This window comes from Argopecten irradians, chromosome 12, assembly GCF_041381155.1.
Source record: "Argopecten irradians isolate NY chromosome 12, Ai_NY, whole genome shotgun sequence".
In the NCBI taxonomy this organism is placed as follows: Eukaryota; Metazoa; Mollusca; class Bivalvia; order Pectinida; family Pectinidae; genus Argopecten; species Argopecten irradians.
This window is the reverse complement of record NC_091145.1, coordinates 11,935,102-11,957,120: the sequence shown is the minus strand read 5'-3', so window position 1 is coordinate 11,957,120 and position 22,019 is coordinate 11,935,102. Positions and strand designations below refer to the sequence as shown.

The 22,019-nt window shown below is 32.9% G+C and overlaps 2 protein-coding genes across 6 annotated transcripts in view; one reads left to right on the top strand and one right to left on the bottom strand.

The window, feature by feature from the left end:
- Positions 1-3,510, top strand: part of LOC138336768 (carbonic anhydrase-related protein 10-like) — a 74,283-nt gene extending 70,773 nt beyond the window's left edge. Inside the window, exon 12 of the mRNA XM_069286324.1 lies at positions 441-3,510. The gene's annotated coding sequence lies outside the window, so the exon portion shown is untranslated. The remainder of the gene's footprint in view (positions 1-440) is intronic.
- Positions 3,511-4,739: 1,229 nt separating this feature from the next.
- On the bottom strand, positions 4,740-19,272 carry LOC138336031 (cysteine-rich with EGF-like domain protein 2-B). 5 transcript variants are annotated; one of them, XM_069285291.1, is made up of 13 exons: positions 19,047-19,272; positions 17,295-17,432; positions 16,847-16,929; positions 16,605-16,659; positions 16,047-16,161; positions 15,854-15,942; positions 15,365-15,491; positions 14,797-14,898; positions 14,186-14,269; positions 13,285-13,380; positions 12,017-12,160; positions 7,716-7,739; positions 4,740-4,895 (listed from the first exon to the last, which is right to left on the bottom strand). In XM_069285291.1, the coding sequence occupies exons 1-13, from the start codon at positions 19,113-19,115 to the stop codon at positions 4,837-4,839; spliced, it is 1,185 nt and encodes a 394-aa protein (XP_069141392.1). In that variant the 5' UTR covers positions 19,116-19,272; the 3' UTR covers positions 4,740-4,836. The 5 variants fall into 5 exon arrangements, with proteins under 5 accessions (XP_069141392.1, XP_069141396.1, XP_069141395.1 ...); XM_069285295.1 differs by having other exon boundaries at positions 17,295-17,477; positions 19,047-19,061; XM_069285294.1 differs by lacking the exon at positions 19,047-19,272 and adding an exon at positions 17,604-17,875 and having other exon boundaries at positions 17,295-17,477.
- Positions 19,273-22,019: the final 2,747 nt, after the last annotated feature.

Here is a 22,019-nt window from a genome sequence, read left to right as displayed (position 1 = left end):
ATTTTTAGATAAGTGTAAGTCATTTAGATTATCAGTGTGGAAATTGTTAACTTAAATAGGATTAGAGCAATTTTAACTGCTGCAAAAACGACAAAACCATGTTGATTATTTTGGCCAAGATGCAATAAAAATGATACTACATTTGTAAGGCAAAAATTACTGCAGACGAATTTTAAAAGCTGACCTTTATACGTCTACGTATTTACGAGCGATGAACGTTTTAAGCACTACCTAAACATGCTATAAACTTGGAAACATTTCAGGGTTAAAAAATATCCATGAAGTAATATTTGTTGCAAATTTATATATATATATTAATTTTTTGAGCGTGGTGTTGTTAAAGTATATTAAATGTTGAAGGTTATATTGTAGAAATTACCTAGTATGTACCTTTTTGTTCGTTTTATGTCTATTTTTTCAAAAAGTATTTTTTTGTACAGGAAGTAACGTCAGTGCCTATTGGCTTTGTCGTCCTGGATGCCAAATTCAACACAACAATTTTCATCAAGGATAATAATGTTCGCATCAGCTGTCACATGTCATTACTATTTTCATCAGTTTAAAACTGTCCAACCACAAAACTGGTACAGATTCCGGATGGTAACCACGACTTAGAAAGGAACGGTTTTTTCAACTTTAAATAGTGCAAAAAAGATACATATTGAACGGGAGAGTTTCAAATCATTGTTATTACATTCCTATTTGATACACAGTTCATACGAATGTCGTGATTTCAAATTTCTGATTAAAACAACAACGTTCAATATGGATTGCAAAATATTCTTTCGCAATTCAAATCAGTATGACATGTCAACAAGAGCGCCAAATGTGTGTGTACTCAAGTATGTTTGAATTTTCTATTTCAATATCTATGTAACGAATGATAATTGGTGAACACGATATTCATATTTTGTAATGAGCGTGTTGCTGTTTGTGCGGAAGAGTCGCTATATAAACTAGTATTCGACATTGCAAGGTGCTGTTTTTATGTATAATACGTGATTAGAGAGTATGTTGTGTGTATAAGTATGTCTAAACTTATAACAATGTATAATATACAAATATATGAAATTTAATTTAGACACGACCATCCTGCATTTGATGCAAATATAAATCAATGTTGGCTCTTAATTATCATCGAGCGTATAAAATAAGACAATATGATAACTTGTTCACAATCCATAACACCCCATGTCTTGTACACCCATAAGAAACTAATACTTTAGTGGAAACAAATAATGTGTAGGTTACATCAACATTTTGATTCTAAGATATACTATAGCATTTATCTAGATTATTTGATTTCTTCAAACAAGTGAAATATATTCTGATGTTGTAATGAAAAGTTGAGTTAGGCGAGGTCACTCCACTCGACGTAGATATTTCAATAAAGAGCTTAATCGCGGAAGTAAAACGTTCGCACAACTTGACCCAATACTGCTATGCATAAAGTAATTGTGATATTACTATCCATGATTGAATTTCTGCAATAGAATAATAAAACAAATCTTATATGCTTGCTGAAATATGCCGCCTATCTGGACTTTACATAATACAGACTTATTTCCGTTACGGGTAGGTATTTATGATGACGTCATGCATTTGCGAGCGTAACGACAGAGTTTTCAGAGATAACGACGTGATTCGCGCATGCAAAAATGACGTAACAATCAAGACCTATAAAGGGAATTAACTCTGTAATGTGCTAAGACGACATGTTACAGGATATGTAAGGGGTTCAAATCATGGATCCACGCTAGTATTATGAAACTCATTTATTTTTAGATGTTTGGCCAAATGAAAAAGTTCTATTGATCACACCTCACACAAAAGTACAACATAATTTGTCTGAAGCAAGTAAGACGACACATATCTTCAATGGTCTACATATTCTGTGACATGTGCATCTACATATGCAAGACTGCTGTCCGAATTCTGACTTTCCATCAGATAGAATGATAGCTACAACGGGACATGATAAATCACATTCACAACTGGAAATACAATTGCATGTCTGACAACAATTTAGTTAATTACTTGTTTGCATGTCAATGTTGCGTTTTGTAGATATGCGAACATATGTGTATAGCCTTGCCAGAAATAAGATCTAAACGTGAGCTGTCAATGATGCTTTCATCGACTTGTCTTCATGAGCAGATGTTTTATTTAATATTGTACTTTTCTCACTATCACCGATTCATTCTGTTTACTGTTTAGTAATACATTATTGAGTCAAATTATGAAACAGATGATCATTCATCATTACATGTAATGATTACTTTTATTTTTTTGATTAAAGAGTGTATCAGTTTTGGATGTATAAAAACGAAAATACATCCTAAAGGCATGAATACAAATACATTGTAGAGGTCAGTATCATAGGGGTATCAAGTACGATTAATAAAAGACTTCCGCTTAATCCGTGAATTATTAATTTGTTATGGACGTTATCTGTGCTATCGTACTTAATCACTTTACCTGTAGTCACGTGATCTCATTTACAATAATCATTTTAGACATCGTCCAATCATATACCATGATCAAATTTTGTGCGAGCTAGTTTGGTTCGGTAAGACAATATAATAATATAACAAACATTTAACATAGTCTTTATGATCGTATTTGAGATATAAAGGTATATTTGCTAGAAATGATCCTAAAACAGGTAAAATATGAGTTGTTTGGACTTATAATGTATCTTGGATCTTAGAAAGCGTATGGACTTCTTATAGTGTGTTTAGCTTAAGAATCATATGCAATAGTTGACTCAAACAGTCACATAATAATGACTGCCAAAGCTGTATTAATTGTGTTCATAGCCGTTTTTGTGTTGATGCCAAACGTCCAAAGTAATGAAGTTTGCAGCATTGAGAATTTGTTTAACATGACTATGGAGGAAATATTATTAACATCAGATATGGTAGTTTACGGCAAGGACAAAATGCATGGAAAATTACGCCATCCTAACGCGATGGACAGTCGTTTTGATGTTTATTGTGTGTTAAAATTTGACCAGTTTCAAATACCTGGAGAGATCATCATTGAGTCCGTGGATGAATATGTTCCTTGTTATCCGGTCCAGAATCAGACAGTTGTGGGAGAGGAATACATTCTCGGTCTCTCGAGAAGGACGAGTGGGTTCACGAGATATGCACAAATTAATCCCGGACAGGGTTCAGCTTTCCAGCCTTCCGAGGAAAATTTCGAAAGACTATCAAAGCTTTGCGAAATGCAGTTATGGAAGGATCCGTCAAATGGAAGCCGCGGAAAATGTCCAAGCTTTCCGAAACTGAAGGACTGTAAGAGTGTACACGGAGTTACTGCAGCGAGGAAAAGTTCGTTCTGGGATTTATTTTTCGAATCAAACACTGTTACCAGGCTTACATCATCCATTCATTTAGTATTGCTGACTTATATCTGTCACTGGATTTATTTGTCGTTGATGTGAATACGTTTGAAAATGTAAATGCAATTCATTATGTCTCTCGCAAAATGTGAATTTTCTTGATATGTCAGAATAAATATATTTATGTAAATTGTCGTTTATTATAATTAAGGCTACATGTACACGTACTTGAAATTTATTTGCTAGACTAAAAGAATTGTAAATGACATTCAGATCAAGATATATTTTTTTTTCAATTCTTGATTAATTTGAACTTGAAACAGTTTTAATGCATTAGTGACAAAATCCATCCAAAAATCGAATGTCCGAAAAAGTTTTGGCTAAGAAATTTGTAAGAATAAAAATTACTTTGAAACTCACCAGATGTGACTTTCTCTTATGGTCGGAAATGGAAATATATTTTATGATGTTTCCTGAAGACTGAGCGAGGACATCCCATTCCTGACAAAGGGATATTACTCTACACTATCTATTGCATGGGTTGTATTGAAATTTTACATAATAAAAACACTATGTAATCATAAGTGCATTGTCAATAATATAATCGATAAAAATAACTAGATATCATAAACATTTGAAAGTACAGTGGTAATTTCACAAGTTTCTATAATGACAGAGTGTAAATAGTTTTCGACAAATCAAACTTGAAACTTGTTCATTATATAGATGCATGCGTTCACACAAAGCTACTGAACACATTGTTAGCTAATGTTTACGGATAACATTTAGAGCTACAGTCAAAACGCGCAATTTGCTGAGAGTTAAATGGAATATAAATCACATCGTATGGATTTGTTCAAATCACAATTCCGAAACTATTGCCAAAAATCCATTGCGTTACAAGACAATCATATTCAGGAAATAAAGAAATACTTTGAGTGATAAAATGTTACCCATACAATAATCAGTTTTTCCTGGCTTACATGTAATTCACTGTAAGATATAGTGTTTGTGGGTATCTGTGATAACACAGTGCATCATTTAATATCCTACAATACGGATTACCTGAATATGATGGATTTCCGGCAATGTTTTCGGATCTGTGATGGGAAAAAATGTCATCTTTAATTGTTAAGCATTTAGAATCGCCAAATATTTCATCGTTTATATAGTCGGCTGCAGTACCGGTTAGTTTTGTTTACTCTTCACATTATCATTAAAGGAATAATATCCATGGTCAAAGTTTTTCTCTTATACAGACTTTGTAAATTCAATTTGGTGTCAAAAAACTACGATTTTTCGAACTAGAATTACTAGTAAACTCGCGGAAATTTATCAAGCGTTATTCTTTGTATATTGAAAAAGAAACAAATAAGAAACTATGAGATTTTTTTTTGTAAAACAAACATAACCTTTTATTCCATTTACACCATTTTCACACACATCGTGACATTAACAGCATATACCACATCTAATTTGGTTACTAGTAATCATAATTCATCTTTCTCAACATTTTCTGACGCGTTATCCTCTTCCGTTTCGGAGGGAACTACAACGAAAAAAACATTAAATACAATTTACTGAAAAATATTAAATTCAACATTTATAAAATACAAAAAATGTAAAGTTTGTAAAAGAACCTTGTTTAGCATTTTCTCGCTTCACACACCCCAATTCCTCGCTATTCTATGACTGCCATAGGTTACAGACTGAATAAAACCCAGGAATTATGTATACACAAAGATATATGGTGTCAGACATATCATTCACAAGAAATACTGTTTAGTGTTTGCATATTACAGAATTATCTGCCATTGCAGGTCGGCACCGATTGTGACGTTATTTTATCGTGAGCAAAACTCGCATCATTTTCTCTAAAAGTATCACGGCAGATAGCTCTGTATCATGCAAATATTCAACCGAACAAATAATTCGAATCCCTCAAAACAAAGATGTTACTATTTGGTTATCATAATATGCACAGTTTCGACATGAATATATTTTTCGTAAGACAGATATATGTGCATTATACATGAGCATCAGAAACCAACAGATTGGAATATATCCATCTTAACAGATTTATTTGATTTTGCAAGTGTAAAGTGAACAAGAATGGAATTGGTCACTTTCTTAATATAACAAAACACACAATCACCCATATCATCACGGACACATTTCATAAACATACATGTCAAATTTTAATCTTTTACACGTATAGCAATACACACGCCATCCATGACATCTTCCACACCGTTTCATTAGCTCACTAATGCCAAACTGAATATTTCATTGCATCGACCTTTACATTTACAAACATTGTCGCCTACTAAAAATATTCCACTGGCATTATATTGCACGAGACTTCGAAAGAATTTTTTAAAGAACATTTCTAACATATTCGTAAACATTAGAGAACACATAGCTATTTCAATTAGTGACCAGTGGCTTGCTGTTTCATAGTAATAGGGTGAACTATATCATTCATCTCCTAACTGATTAAAGAAAAACGTTTTAAATACAATACTGAAATAATAACTGACACATCAAATCGCGTATAAAATTATAAATCTTTCTTTTAACACCAAACTACGTGTACTTTGAATTATTAATATAATGAATTAAACAAAGATAAGATAGGTATACCAAGAGAAGGACTTCGGGGCGTCAAAATACCATTGGAATCTTAACTGAACATATAATTCCAATTTTTATCACAATCGCGGTAAGGGGTGTCTCCATACAAGAACAGAAAACAGTTAGATCCATCCGCTTTTTATCCATACCTATTTCATATTCATGGAACAACATATACGTCAATCTTGTAATCATTTATACAAATAGCAAAACACGCATCCCTCTTACAACTTTTCACACACACTCGTCATTGCATTACATAGAGTTAAATATTTAATCGTTCCCACCTTTACATTGCAAAGCTACCTGTTCAACAGGCTTTTTATTGCGCAGGATTTCGATAGATAATATAAACAATTCCAACACATTTGTATAGGGTGAATAACACACAGTACGGAATAGATATGTGTTGATATTCAACGTAATGCAACAAAAATCAATCAATTGCTCGTATGCATTTTTCATTAAAAAAAACTGCGAAACTGGTTTACAAATGTAATACTAGTGTTGGCACGGATGGAGGTATATGTAAAATTCACAGAGATATGCGAACAAAAAGAAGTTACGTAATTTAAATATTCAACTTCTTAAGTAATTATTGATCTATAAAGTCTTAAAAAAAAGATAAGAACGGGAGTAACGTTAATTGCTCTAAGGGAACGGAAAACGATTTGTAAACAGAAATATGCAAGAGGATGAAATCAGGATCGTCCACAATGGATTCATAATGGACGCCACGACGTGTATGGATACCTGTCTAGAAATGGAGTTGTAGATTCTCGGGAACACATATACAACTACGTAAATACCTACTAATGGTCTCTAATATTAGATAACTAAAAAATCTTATTTGGCATTTATACATATATGTATGTACCTCCTTGGTCGATCACATTTCAACTACGGTATAGGTGCTAATATTCACGGGAGTTTTAATTTCGCTAAATTCCCAAATCCAACGAAAAGAGTAAAATTTGTTGCCTCGCGAAAATCATGATTTCATGAATTATAGCCTGTCATACGAATGAAGTTTTAAAAAATTAGAAAGATAATTCGCGAAAATAATCCCCCGCGAATAAGTCCCAAATGGTAAACCGCGAAAGTTTACACCCGTGAAAGCTGACAGCTATACAGTATAGAACGTTTTTGGGGTAGTCTACCAATATTCTTGATTTTAATGCAAAATGTGATTGACACATAATTTTGGTTAAGGTTAAACGCGCTTTCGAATGATTTGAAGGCAGGGTGGATATTTTAAGGTATAGTGTATATGAGTTTTATTTGTGAGATCAATTTGGGTATTTTCATATTTCAAAACTGTCAATAAATTCATTTAAAGGAGAAATTTAATCTCAGAGAGCAAATAACAGACGGCGAGATGTCAACGCTCCACAATAACAAATCATACCCGACATATTTGATTATCACCTTGTTATATGGAATTACATGTTTTATGAGAACGAAATCACATTTCATAACCTCGTAAACCCAGTTGAACCTATAAGAGTACACGAATCACTCTTTGATCACATTTTATCAAACTGGGTTGCAAACCAATGGAGATATGCACCAACTATGACCGTTAAAACGCCAACGACAATGACATTTCCATTGGCAAGTCTTCCTAACAGTCCAAACAATGCTATCACTATTCCAAAAACAGACAGGGAGGGTTTTTGTTTCTTTTTGGACGATTTTGATTTCTTTGTTGCAGATTTTGGCTTTGTCGACTTACTGGATTTTGGGGGTTTAGGTGGCTCTGAAAGAAACGGAAATACACAAAGATCAGATATCTTGTCTTCCTTTTTATAACTAACAGGTTATTTGCATAAAGATACTACATACTACATAGTCTGTCAATATGACACAACTATAAATTAAACTCAAGTGCATGTCAAACTAACAGATTTGTAAGAAGACCCATAACGTACTAGTAGACGACCACACGCTCCGAAAGCTATAGCGTCTTTGTTAACAAAAACAAGTGTGATGTAAATCACATTTGGACAAAATCACGCTAAGGACATACGATATTTTCATAATTGAGAAAATGTGCGTATCAGATAGTACATTAGTGATACTATTCGAGTTACAAAGGAACGACTAGGCACACAAAACTGCTGATGAAACAGTGCTGATTTCATGTATTCCAACACTTGTCAGTTCAAAAGGAGAAGAAAACTAAACAAAATCATCATATGCAAGACATTGTCAATACACAAAAGGAAAAGAGTGCATGCATTTCAAAACCAATAGGACGCGCTTCTAAATCTCAGATTCTGGTCAGCTGCAGACTTTAACCAGACTATCCTGATTACATAAAGACACACTGACAGGAGAATGAAAGTCACACAGCCAAACACGTCAACACAACAGATTGGATGCAGTTCCTTATAGGCAACACCAAAATAATAAATGGGACATGAACATGCAAATCTTTAATCAATCGTTCTAAATTTCACAAAACTGAGATTAAATAACAATTTAATACGGCGGTGACACACATCCAATTCTTCCAATTTTCAATATGCTTTTTCCAACATTGTGTCAATTACAAATTCTTTATTTCTTTAACTCGTTCTGATATCAAATAAATCACCATTTGGGGCAGATTTTGTCGGAATGATGAGGCAGGGATATTAACTTGTTTGTAGAAGAAATATTATGCCGTCAATAATTCTGTTCTCCTCTAGTGCATTGTTATGTGTTACACCGACTGCATAAGACATCCCGACACAATCATATGTTAGATCCGAGTTCGGCATCAAATGCACGCAATATTCTAGCAGTTTTTTTGGTAAATAAAAGTACTTTTGTCTTTGTTCTGTTCTTTTTGCTGTCTTTAATCACAAACAACATCACTGCAAGATTTAAAATCATGAAGGTCTTTGTGAGAATGGAAGCTATTACGATTTTCCCATACGATTTTTTTTCGGACTGAAGAAGGCCCTATAGTGGCTGAATATATATTCCATAGACATGATTTTGATTTTACTTTGAATTTATTTTGGCCTTTTATTTCGGATTATTAATATACTAGCTTTATACCGTTTTACCTCATTACCATACGAATTCATCAAAGTAATATGCCAATTTTTCTAATTTTGAATTTCCTGATTTTTTGACATAAGGTACATGTATGTGGTGATAAAAACAGATTCCAGATGCAAGTGGTTATAACTGCTATACAATATATAATATTACGATTTTTTATAAAGCATTCTGATTAAAATAGCGGGATAAATATGAGTAATTATGATACCTCCTGTCTTTTGTGTTACAACACTAACCACGAGGTCATGATAAAAAGTTTAGGTGCAAGGAAGGGCATATTAATTTCCCAAAATACAAAAGTCAGAGTTCCGAGTTCTGTGCCATGAATGGGTTGAGAAATTTGTCCCAAACAAATCAGGACTACGTTTTCGCGAATGACGGGTTGTTCAATTAAGATATTTGTTATAATTAGCAACAAATTCTTCGAAATGTTGCATGCATTATGGGTTGAACAAAAACGCGTGGGGTGCAAAGACAGCATGCTTTCAACTTGTACATAACGAACTAAATTACAAGAAATCGATCTCTCCACTTATTTTTTCAGCGATTGTTGATTTCATTCAACATAAGGTTGATATAACTTTCTGATCAAGAAAACTAAACACAAGAATTAAATTCAAATAATTCAAATTCAATTTCCGTAACCTTATCCTGCCTCCATACATCATATTTCGTGGCATAGTAGCACGTCATTAAAACAAGGCTTGCACATCTCAATTACTACCATTACTAGAATCAATTACATGCTCAATGTTCGCCAATGTCCATTCGCGCATATTATCAAAACGTCTGTAGGGTTTAAGGTGCATTTTGTGTCAAAACAGACATTTGGTCGTTCATCTGTTAAGCAACTTTCACTATCAACTATGTGAAACAACACAAAAGACAACATATACAGAAAGACTGAATAATAAGTGAACATAAATAAATAGTACAGAAAAAGGTTGATACAAATGAAAAGAAGGTGACATAATAAACAGATTTCTCTTATACTTATAGGTGTACTACTAGCATAGCCATGCATTGTTTTAAAAAGTACTATTTTCGGTAAAATTTGACACAGGTTTATCTTTAAAGATGCAAACATAGGAATATGCTATAAAAATATAACGCAATTTTCATGTATGGATAAAAATGACTTGTAGCATATTGGAGTCGCTGATTTCTTCTAACTTATTTACAATTGCTAGACATTATAATTGTAAAATTGCAATAAAATGTCGTGGTATGAGAGAAAAGTACTCTGCAAGCCCGAGTTTTACGATATTTTGTGACCTTAAGGTAGAATATTCCTATCTTTATATCCACATATGAAAGAGTCTTATCTTTACTGGCAAAACTATAGGGGTATAAATATTATTATATAAAAAATCTCTCTTCCATCAGCAATATAATACCTCTCTCTCTCATTTCTTCTTCTACAGCTAAATTATAATTCATTTTATAGGTAAACGTATTCCAATAACTATAAGTATAAAAGGGTGACACAATTATAATAAGCTAGATAGATTAATAATAATCAGTTCATGCCTCTGTACCACGTTTAAAGAAAAGGTTTCATAAAACATTAATAACACAACCAACCCAACTATAGATATCCATAAACGAAATAACCTAAATATTCACAAATAACTAACCAAATATAGATAACCATATACGAAATAAAATAAATATTCACAAATAACTAACCAAATATGGATATCTATATACGAAATTACCTATATATCCACAAAAATATAGAGTTTTAGACAACTATCTTGATAATCCACTGAAGCGTATGAGTTACACAGAAGTTAATGTGTCGTCTGCATATTATTTCAAAACACCACAACGAAATATTTTAATGATAGTTATTTGCAATAAAAATATTTTTATAACTTTGCTTAATGTAGACCTATAATTTCTACTTTTAGTAATGGTGGTCTTGCCTTTTAATGACGATCCTGACATAGCAACACCTAAATGTATATATATGTATATCACTTTTACATTGCAGGCGACACAATTGAATATTTAGGAAAACAACCAAAAATATTTAACATTTCATGCAGTACTTATTAACAGTTAACTCCACAGTCACATAGACTATCCACAGGCCCAATAACAACATAGAAAGGGTATTATTAGATATTTTAATCCAACTGTTAAACAGTGTATGGGGATGGAATAACCAAAGAGCAATAACTCTGCTAAAAATCGTTAACTTGTAATATCTAAGAATGCTTCGAAAAAAGACTTAATGCCAACCAATTTTCAAAGAGATGCATATACTGTCTTGTGACATAATGTCTTGTGACATTTTAAGATATAACCGTCCTTGTGGCAATACATCAAACAAAGAATCTTAAACTCAAAACTAGGAATTAGAGTAACTGTAACAACACCACTACCTTACTTGTGTGGTTGGAGATTGCTTATGTTATGAAAATAAGGCATTCTCTTATTGTTCAGCATTCATGGCATGGTTTGCCTAATCAAAGTGGGTTTAAAAGAGAATGTTTAGATCTTAAGCTGATGGACATCATAACTCTGTCACAATTATACATTCCTAGAATATATTACTTGTATATCACGTGTATCTCTCATAGATTAGGTCTAGGTCATGTTACAATAAACCTTTGAATGTCTAGACTCCACAGAAATGTATAACAGTTGAGGTTTCAGAGTAACACCAGGGCTCAATTGTTCAAAAGATGATTAGCTTAATGGTATGATTAGTGAATGTTCATTTCTCATTTGCTGCAAAACCTGTGATGATATCTCCACCAAGATCAGCATGCAGGTAAAGAATCAAATTTTTAAAATCTTATAAAAAAATTTGTAAAATTGTTATTACCAGAAATGATTTTACCTTGATTTGAAAATTGTCTTTAAACTTTGATTAGCCTAATCATCTTTTGAACAACCGGGCCCAGATCTCAGAAATATTTGAAAGCCAAAATACCAGAAGTGTTTGACATATTAACTGTAAACACAACTTACCAGGTGGTTTAACAATACACTGTCCGTCTTCCTCTATATAGCCTTCGTCACAGTCACAGGAGAAAGTGCCCTCCTGGTTCACACAGCTCCGATGTTCCCCTGTACATAGTTCAGCTGACCCTTCCGCTGAACATTCGTCTATATCTGTAACAGTAAAACAAAAGGTAGTGGAGTGGACAACACATACAGGCATTTTTATGCAAAACTGAAGTCTCAAAACTATGAAACACTAACAGTATATACTTAAATTAAGATGATTATTAACTCATTTAACCCTGGAGACACATTTCAACCATTCTTCTTCAAAGGCTGGAACAGTTCATTTTGAATTTTCAGGGAAGAATGAGTTAAAACTAGATACTGAACATAATTTTTTTATTAACAAATATTAAGCTTTAAAAATAGCATTGTTTACCTCAATTAAAACTAATTTTGATCATTATCATGCACATTTTTTCAATAAATACATCATTCATGTATTTCAGAGAAAAAAAAAACTTCTATTGAAGTTACTTTTAAAGAGATACTTTTGCCATCAGTGTATATATTATGATTAATAACATTTTACTTTAATTTGAATATGCATGTTGCTATCTTGTATTATCTTGTATCTTTGTGTATCACTGTATATATACAATGTGTAGTAAGCATGTTGCCATTTGAACTTTGAAATTAAGGTTATTACATACAGCATCCATACCTGTACATTTATTGTCTATACAATACATACCTGTACATTTATTGTCTACACATTACATACCTGTACATTTATTGTCTACACATTACATACCTGTACATTTATTGTCTACACATTACATACCTGTACATTTATTGTCTACACCATACATACCTGTACATTTATTGTCTACACATTACATACCTGTACATTTATTGTCTACACATTACATACCTGTACATTTATTGCTACACATACATACCTGTACATTTATTGTCTACACAATACATACCTGTACATTTATTGTCTACACATTACATACCTGTACATTTATTGTCTACACATTACATACCTGTACATTTATTGTCTACACATTACATACCTGTACATTTATTGTCTACACCATACATACCTGTACATTTATTGTCTACACAATACATACCTGTACATTAATTGTCTACACAATACATAACTGTACATTTATTGTCTACACATTACATACCTGTACATTAATTGTCTACACAATACATACCTGTACATTTATTGTCTACACAATACATACCTGTACATTTATTGTCTACACAATACATACCTGTACATTTATTATCTACCAGTTGGTATCCCTCCTCACATGCATCACATTTGTCTGGTCCAAACCCAGAACAGCCACTACACGATTTGTGACAAGCTGGAAGTAAAATAATATTATACATATAAGATGTGTATGTAACAAAACAGACATTATACTGGCAACAAATTTTACATATTTTACAATATTAAGTTTAATACATGTATTAAGTTTAATACATGTATCAAACATTTAATACAGGTTAATGAATTGCATGATAATGAATCTACAGTCACACATTTAATGCTTTCATGGGAAAATATCCACATTTGCCTATTTTTCTTGGATTGGTTAGGCAGTCTACCTTAATAAAGGGTAAATAGATTGCTTGGAAACATAGCCCAAGATCACAGCAAAAATTGTAAAGGAAGGCAATTATGGTTGTTATAAATGAACCAGATTCTTGTTTCAAATAGAAGCACAAACATAGATTAAAGATGCTCCATTGCCGACAGAGCATAAATGGTATTCATTATTTGAACAATAATTGGTGTTTAATCGTGTACTACATCTTATTAAAACAAAAAATAATATAAAAATAATTTACATGTATTTTGCTTTTGGTGCATTCGCAATCAGTACTTTATTCCATATAGAATATAGTGCCATGGAAATTTTGAGGGATGCAATTAATTATTTTTCATATTTTGAACTTGATGTAAATTTAGAAGCTCAAACTTTTCAATGGTGGTAATGGTGTAAAGTACGTAAGTAACATTTGTAACTGAAGAAAAATACTAAATCGTCTGCTCCTGTTTTTGGTGGTGAAAAAATATCATTTGTCAGTGGTGGAGCATCTTTAAGGTATCATTTTGAAAACTTTATATTTAATAAGTTTAGAGAACATTTCATTATGTACACTTACATGTGCAATAGTATGATCCCTCAGAGTTGGAACAGTATTTGCCTTTCTCACACGGAGGTGTTTCTGCTGAACATTCATCAATATCTAATGGGAAAATAAATAAATAAATAAATAAATAAATAGATAAAATAAATAAATAAAATGCTAAACATCAATAATCAAAAGAAAACTAAATAAATAAATATTTTTTGACAGGTCATACTAGGGTAAACCAGGAAATATCTAAACACAAGTTAGAGAAATATACTGTAAACCAACTAAAATATGCATGCAATCAAAATTTTGCGTATTTCTACAGCCATTTGAAATCAAGAAAACTAATTGTTGAGGAAATGTTGTAAGCACATGTAAAATAGAACCATATGACTCTTACTTGCTACATTTAATCAGAATGAAAAGGTTATTAAACAGGAAAAAAAACAAAATTTAGTCCCTGCGTAAATAATCTGGTTTGCAGTAGATAAAAATATCATGATAACTGAAATCTAATTCCATATTACAAAGTATTATCTAAACCCGGCATTATACCAATTAATATCTTCAACTAAATATCAGTGATGGTATGCTAATTGGAAATGTAACTTTCTTTTTTTTTAACAAATCAAATTAACCTTGACATCCCTCCTCCTCTGACTGGGTGTATCCTTTTCTACATTCATCACATCCCTTCGGCCCATCCTCCCAACACGTTGACTGGCAGGATCTATGGCAGACTACAATAACAGAAAGATAATAATCCAATGGAATCAAAAAAAAAATATCATTTACATTCTTTCCTAATTTGGTCATGGTTCCAATGCTTTTGCGGTTAAAATCATACGAAAAGTAACACATACATTTGGTTAAACTACAATAAAGTATCAATATTTAGAATGCATTTATAATTTAAAGGTACATATATCATCATATTATAAGACCACTTTCTAGGGGCTGCAATGACCAAAGGGTCAAGATGTCCCGACATTTACCACAAACTCTCCACATCTATTTTTTTTTTTAGTTCAAATTCCATATGGGGGCAGTACTGACCACTGGTAGGTGTTTTTTCTCCAGATACTGTGTCTTTTCTCCCTCAATAAACCTGGTATATTCCTGACCCAAGTAATAAAACCAAAATTGGTATCCCAAATTGCCAAGTTATTTCTATACAATGTGACCTGTGTGTAAAAACCTCCTTACCTTTACATGTTGTGTGGGTATCATTTTTCAATTCTTCAAAGTATCCGTCTTTACAGGCATCGCACAAGTCGCCCTCATAGCCATCTTTACAGTTACAGTTTCCGGTTCCTTTTCTTGTACCCGCTCCCTTTAGAATAAAAATCATAATAATCATAGAATGGTCTTATCATTAATTGTAATTTTGTGAAATATAATATCAAAATGTATTCCACAATAAAATAATAATGTCAAATTTAGATTATAAGAAAAGCAAACTTATATTATAAACTGATTTAGTGGAGAGATATATTTGCATTTAAAATCTGGAAATTTAATAAGGTTCATGTAAATGGATTTTAACATCTTTAATTTCAGAAGGAAAAACGAAAAGAGACGCTCATGATCAGCTTTTATACTTAAATACTTATTACTTCTTTACTATAAACATATTTATGTTTCTTATTTTTTTTTTTTTTCACTTTGATTACAGAGACATAATATATGACTTACATCACAATCTCCATTGCCTGTACAGGGGCGTTCTTTACCACCAGGGCACTCCTTACATGTTGGTCCAAATGTGTTTTCCGGGCAACAAACTGCAAATAAACATAAACATGGCATTGGTCGATTCTTCCATGTTATTTTATGATAAAAGGGAGATAACCTCAGTATGGTTTATGTGTAATAATATTGTTCTTACCTTTCATATTAGATATGCAAAGCCACATCTTTAAATCCTCTTTTGCTCCTTTGGCATAGTATTTAAACCAGTATTTTTCTATAAGTTCTTCATTTTCCTCAAGTATAGAGTGACACTGTTTTCGAAAGAAAAGTTAATAAAAAAATAATACAAACACTTTTGAAATTGACAAATAATTACAATATACACAATAGAACACATGTATATGTGTAAGATTACTTTCACAGCATAAAAAACTAAGAGATAACACTTGATTGCAGTACTGCAATCTTTTCCGATTCTTTTTAAAAAACTAATTATTTTTAAATTTGTCATGTTTTATTAAACCTGTCGAATTACAGTTAAACCTGTCTGTATAGCCAAATAATCTTTATACACAGGTTAATTTGTATCATTTGGGATTCTGAAAAAGTTATCTTGGTCTTTATTAAGAAATAATTAAAGCAGATTGCCAATACAGGTTTGGCTCTACATTAATTATATCTTGTTTAATGCCAAAACACATGGCCATATGATACAGTGTAGGACCAATATTATTAGATGTATATAAACACTTACTTTTTTATCTTCACCATCACAGAGACCCTCAACAACTTCTACAAGTCTTGTCTCACTGGAAAAAAACGGTATTTACTTAATTAACAATTAAAAATGTGAGAACTTTGACCTTAAAATTAAATGCCCTGTTAAAATTAAATGAATATATGCTGAACAGCAGTTTGGGTAACATCAAAGGCTCACCATTTTTTTTATTATAATGTTATAACATTTTTAGAACAGCTAAAATGATATATGTGTACCTTGTTGCAAAACTTCCCAGGCGACTCTCTTCCCATTTAGTATTTCCTCCTCCAAAATTAGATTTTGCTGTTTTCTTTAAACCCTGTAAAATATACGATGGCACATGTACATTATTATCCTTAATACTCCACGGGTTACTATCACTGATGTTATATCCACCCCTTCACTATCTCATAGTAAAACTGGAGGCAGGTCAGGAGAAAAAAACTGACCACAAGCTAGCGCAGGGGTGGATATAACGTCAGTGACAGTAACCCCTGGAGTATTGAGGATGGTATAATATTTGTACATTTAATGTAGTTCAACTTATTTTATTGTTTTTCATTTACTTCTCAATTCCTTCTTGAAGAAAAGGAACATGTTATATCAAGCAATTTCACATTACAGTATTATATGATTGAACATGTAACATGTACATGAATAAAATTCTGGTTTCAAATTTCTTACCTTATCAAAGTTATTTACAATAGAATTACAGATGTCACATTTGGACTTATCAGCCACCACTTTCCAATCGATGATTGTGATAAGTGTTAACACCATGTATGTCGCTCTCAAATCCATTATTATCGATAGAAACTGCCACTGGAATCAGAATCCGGTTTAGTGATCAGCTGGTTTACTGGAAATCTATCAAACAAAACTCGGCGATCAAAAATACGTTTAAGGTCTCGTAATGAAATACTGTTAATGGATTTCTCACAATATCATGACGAAGTTGACAAATACGAGTAGTAAATAGACGTCATATCAAACCATGTCACTTCTGCACATGTGCAATCAGGCAGCTGATGATATACCGGTACAAGAAAGGCTCGCTCAATGCCTATTTTCCAGAAAAGTACGTGGAATTGCGTAACTTCATTGATCTATAATTTACAGTCGAATCAGCATTAATTGTTCTATTGTTGTAAACAATAAATCATCGCCCTGCTAAACACGATGTTCTCATAAGTCCATATCCCCCTACGTTATATGAGGGCGATTGTGTACATCGACTGCCATGTCAGTGTTTATCAACCAATGAAATGAGGCCACGATCGTCATACGGAGCTCACGAACGATAACGACGTCAATTTTTGACAAATCAAGCGAAACGAAATTTTGTAAAAAAAATAATTTAAAAGTCAAGATTGCTATTTATTCATTTGTTGTTAATTTTGACAGATTTATTTGCTCGATCTCAGCTAAATAATTATGCACAATATGTATTTAAGGTTTTGTTATGTAAATTAATTAGTACATGTAGTATTATCGTTACGTGTATAATATTAGTAAAGTGAAAGTAGCCGCAGGTGCGCGCCCAAAATAATAAATAAATAAATAAATAAAACAACATGTTTTACCTTTGATAAATTCAAATAAATGTTGTTATCTTTTGTCAATAATTTTTTGAAGATTATTCAAACTTTAACCAAATAGTGTTTGTGCAGACTTATGCACCAAGGACGTACGTATCACTTGTATCCTTGGCATGCACATTGAAAACTAAAAGAATTACATCGAAGGATCAAACCTACATGTACATGTGTATATAGGTCTGGTTGGAGTGATGATAATTATCAGAGTTTGACATGGATCTGTTAACAGCTGATAAATAATTGCTATTCACAGACACGTGCAGGATATATACATCTATAGAACATCACATGTGTGGGATTTTTTTTAACGGGAGACAGTATTTTGAGGTTTTTTTTAAACCATGTTCCGAAGATGGTCGAAAGCTATGTAGCCGCGTATTGCGTGCTGCACGTACTATAATATCAAGTTTTTCTTCGATTGGTTTGCAATTAAGTGTATGTGAATTTATGTTTATTTTCGCTACGGAAAATATTTGCCATCGGCTAAGTCCGCGGTCATACAACAATATGTATCATGTGTTAAGACCATTTTAGTTATCCACAAATCACAAAAATAAAAATAAAGAAATTAAAAAAAAATAATAAATAAATAAAAAAAAATGCTCATCATCTTATCTAAATTGTACTTTAACTTATTTTCCATCAAATTATTGAAACCGCAAAGAGCGAAATACCAAATTAGGTTGCTAATAGGTAAATAAAATGTTGGCATCGACCATTGACTTTATTGAGACATATTCGCGTGCAACTACAGATATTAAAGCAAACATTTACATAAGAAGCGTCATTGGAGCCATATACAATGGAATCAGTGTTATACCTTTTAGATGTTACCCACCAAGGCCAGTTTCTCGGCGTTGACGGTATTTTTCCGTCTGTCACTCTGTGAATGTCCTGCAAGACTCATCCTGCTTCATCCCCTGCACTGGCTGGATCCTGCACTGGCTCGATCCTCTCTCGGTGCAGCTCTCTAACACACGGCTTATACAATTCGCTTCTCTTTCTATCGTGGGTTCTTATTAGTGGAAACTCATTTACTTCTCCCCAATTCCAATGTGTAATTCCATAGCATCCACGACTGAAGGTTTTTAGTTTAAATCAATTTTATTGTAACAAAAGACAAATGGATTGGACAAAAGTTATTACAACTTACTGACGTCCTTTCCGAACAGATAAATATATAATTACAATGATAGTTTAATGTCACGTGATAGTTTAAATATGTCTATATATGTTTATTTTATATATAGCTAAAGAGATTATATATAGCTAAAGAGATAAAGGAGGGATAAGAGACACCAACGCATATTTATGTTTGTTATAGAGGGTTTTGCTTAATTAGAACGTGTGAGTGGTTATTCTTAACTAGGCGGCGTAAGTATAATCCTTGTCTACACACACATAGCCTTCTGCTTTTCTAATGTTCAGTCACATCCCGTGCCGCGTTTGCCTTTCACCATGATACTCCGGGTCCTTACGAATTCCTGTCTTTCGTACTTAGCCGACTAGCTAAGATCAACCAGGCACACGCTCTTTATTGTTGGATAAATTTATGAAAATAAATAAATTTGTTATACATTTAATAAGTAATCTACGAGCTTGAAGTAAAAGTGGGAGACGTTGGTGCTAAAGAGGAGAGGGGAGGGAGAGTAGGGCCTAGATTTGGGCAGATAAAGCTGAGAGTATCCTGGCCGTCCGGAATGGTTGGTGGGAGTTATCTGCCCTTGCGGGTAGGTATTGATTGTGACGTCATGTATTTGAGAGCGAAACGTCATACTTTTCGGAGAAAACGACGTGAATTGCGCTCACAAAATAATGACGTAACAATCGATACCTACCCGCAAGGGAGCTATATCTCTGTATTATGCAAAGACGGAATTTGAATATTTAGATTAATTAGCGTCTAGATTTGTATCTCCAAAAAAAGGTGTTCCACAGTGATTTCCTTGTACCAGTTAAGAGACAGGAGCATTAAGATGCGGGACTGATCGTGATTTCTACAGTATAGTAAGAAGTGGGAAGCATCTTCTGGGTAATGTCCGCGGTCGCAATAGGAGTCGTCTCGAAGATTAGCTTTATAGAGGTCGTAATGTAGAGAGCTGCAGCGATTTCGTGGTTGACAATGTAAAATGTTAGTTTTTCTAGGGCCATATTCGAGAACGCATTTAATGTGAGGAAGTATGGTGTTCTGAGGTCGAAGAAGAGTTTTGAATTGTTTGATAGAGTCAGATGACTTTGTTTCTGTTGGTAGGTTGTTCCAGGAGTTTGAAGTGTTTGGTATGAAGGATGATTTTGTGATTTGCAGTCTGTAGTGTGGGTTTTGGAAGTTATTATTGTTTCTAAGATTATAGTTGGAGAAGTTTGACACAAGTGGTGGGAGAAGAGATTTAAGATATGAAGGAGCGTTATTATGATAAATATTGTAAAACATTGATAATTTTCTGTCCTTACGCCTATCTGATAATGTTTTCCATCCAAGCTCTCTGTAAATAATTTTTTACTGAAGGTAGTTTCAGCCATTATAGGTAATATTCGATGTTAGCATATCCCCATTTAATCGATGGCAGCATTGTTGAACAAGTTGTATCATACACCCTTTGGTTTGAATAAAAGGTCAAGGCCTAAACGATATATCCCCTAGAATATTAAAACTAGCAAGTAATGCTATGAATGCACATATAACAAACAATCTATGTGGAGGTTTTCCGATCAGTTAAAACTAGCCAGGGTATCTTTTGTATTGAAAAGATAACGTCGCTCGAGATCCACAAGATTTTAACTATTAAGTCCCAGTAAATATTTTGCAAGCTTTTAATGGTGATTGAAAAGGGGGATAATTTTCAACATGAGAACTTGTTCAACAGCATTTTCCATAGATACCTTTCTGCATTTGGAAGGGGATGGTACAGTTATAGATGTTATAAAGCACAATTGACATTAAGACTGGGGAAAATCTTGAATATCAGTAATTATAAATTGTGTATTGCAGTCAAATCAATGGACTCTGTTCGAAGCATACGACTCTATCACGGTTGGACTATTGGTGATGCTGAGAGCGCATAGACTGTTGAATGCTGCTGTCGGACTAATTAAATGATCTGGAAATTCAAGTATGTATCACTTCTTCTTTGATATCTTAACAAAAATAGTACCGTACAAGACTCAATAATTGGCTATTGTTTTTATTGAATTTTCTCATTAATGATAGTTTGTGTTCTACATATAGAACCTAATCATCGAATGATGTAGATTATAATTAATACACTTTCTTACACTGATAAAAAAAATCAGATGTTTTAAAAGGAACTTTGCAGACAGAATGTAAAATAATGATCGACTGTTATACAGACAATAAAATGACACCAAATTTAATATAGAAAACTGTGAAGGATAATATTGTTTTAATGTAAATTGTAAATGTCGCTATTAAAGGGTGCGATGAAAATGTAAAATTTCTCGGAGTTAATTTCGACTCTCTATTAAATTCTGACTTTCATTAGAAAAAGAAGAAATATAAGAAATTCGCGCAAAAGCTTCTTAATAAATACACGTGTTGGCACAAATTGCCTACTGTTTAAATTTTGGAAGTGAGAGAAACAATAGTAGTGTTTCATGAATAGCAGGTGATTTCGTACGACCTTAATAAAAATAACTCCGATTCTAGATAACTCATCATTGCCTGGTATTTTTGTCGTCATGCCGCGTCTAATGTTGTCAACGTGGATGTAGTGGCATTGTTTAATGTGATAGAGCAATAGAACATGTCAGTTGGGAGGCTTTTTAGTCGACGCAAGATCTTCACCCCAACCTC

What these genes read in the sequence shown, in the direction of transcription:
- LOC138336031 (XM_069285291.1), bottom strand. Translation starts at nt 19,115, where the DNA reads ATGAGTCTTGCAGGACATTCACAGAGTGACAGACGGAAAAATACCGTC. An exon ending in TACCCACACAACATGTAAAG is followed by an intron (nt 14,899 to 15,364) that starts GTAAGGAGGTTT and finishes CTGTTATTGTAG; the next exon opens with TCTGCCATAGATCCTGCCAG. An exon ending in AGAGGAGGAGGGATGTCAAG is followed by an intron (nt 14,270 to 14,796) that starts GTTAATTTGATT and finishes TTTTCCCATTAG; the next exon opens with ATATTGATGAATGTTCAGCA.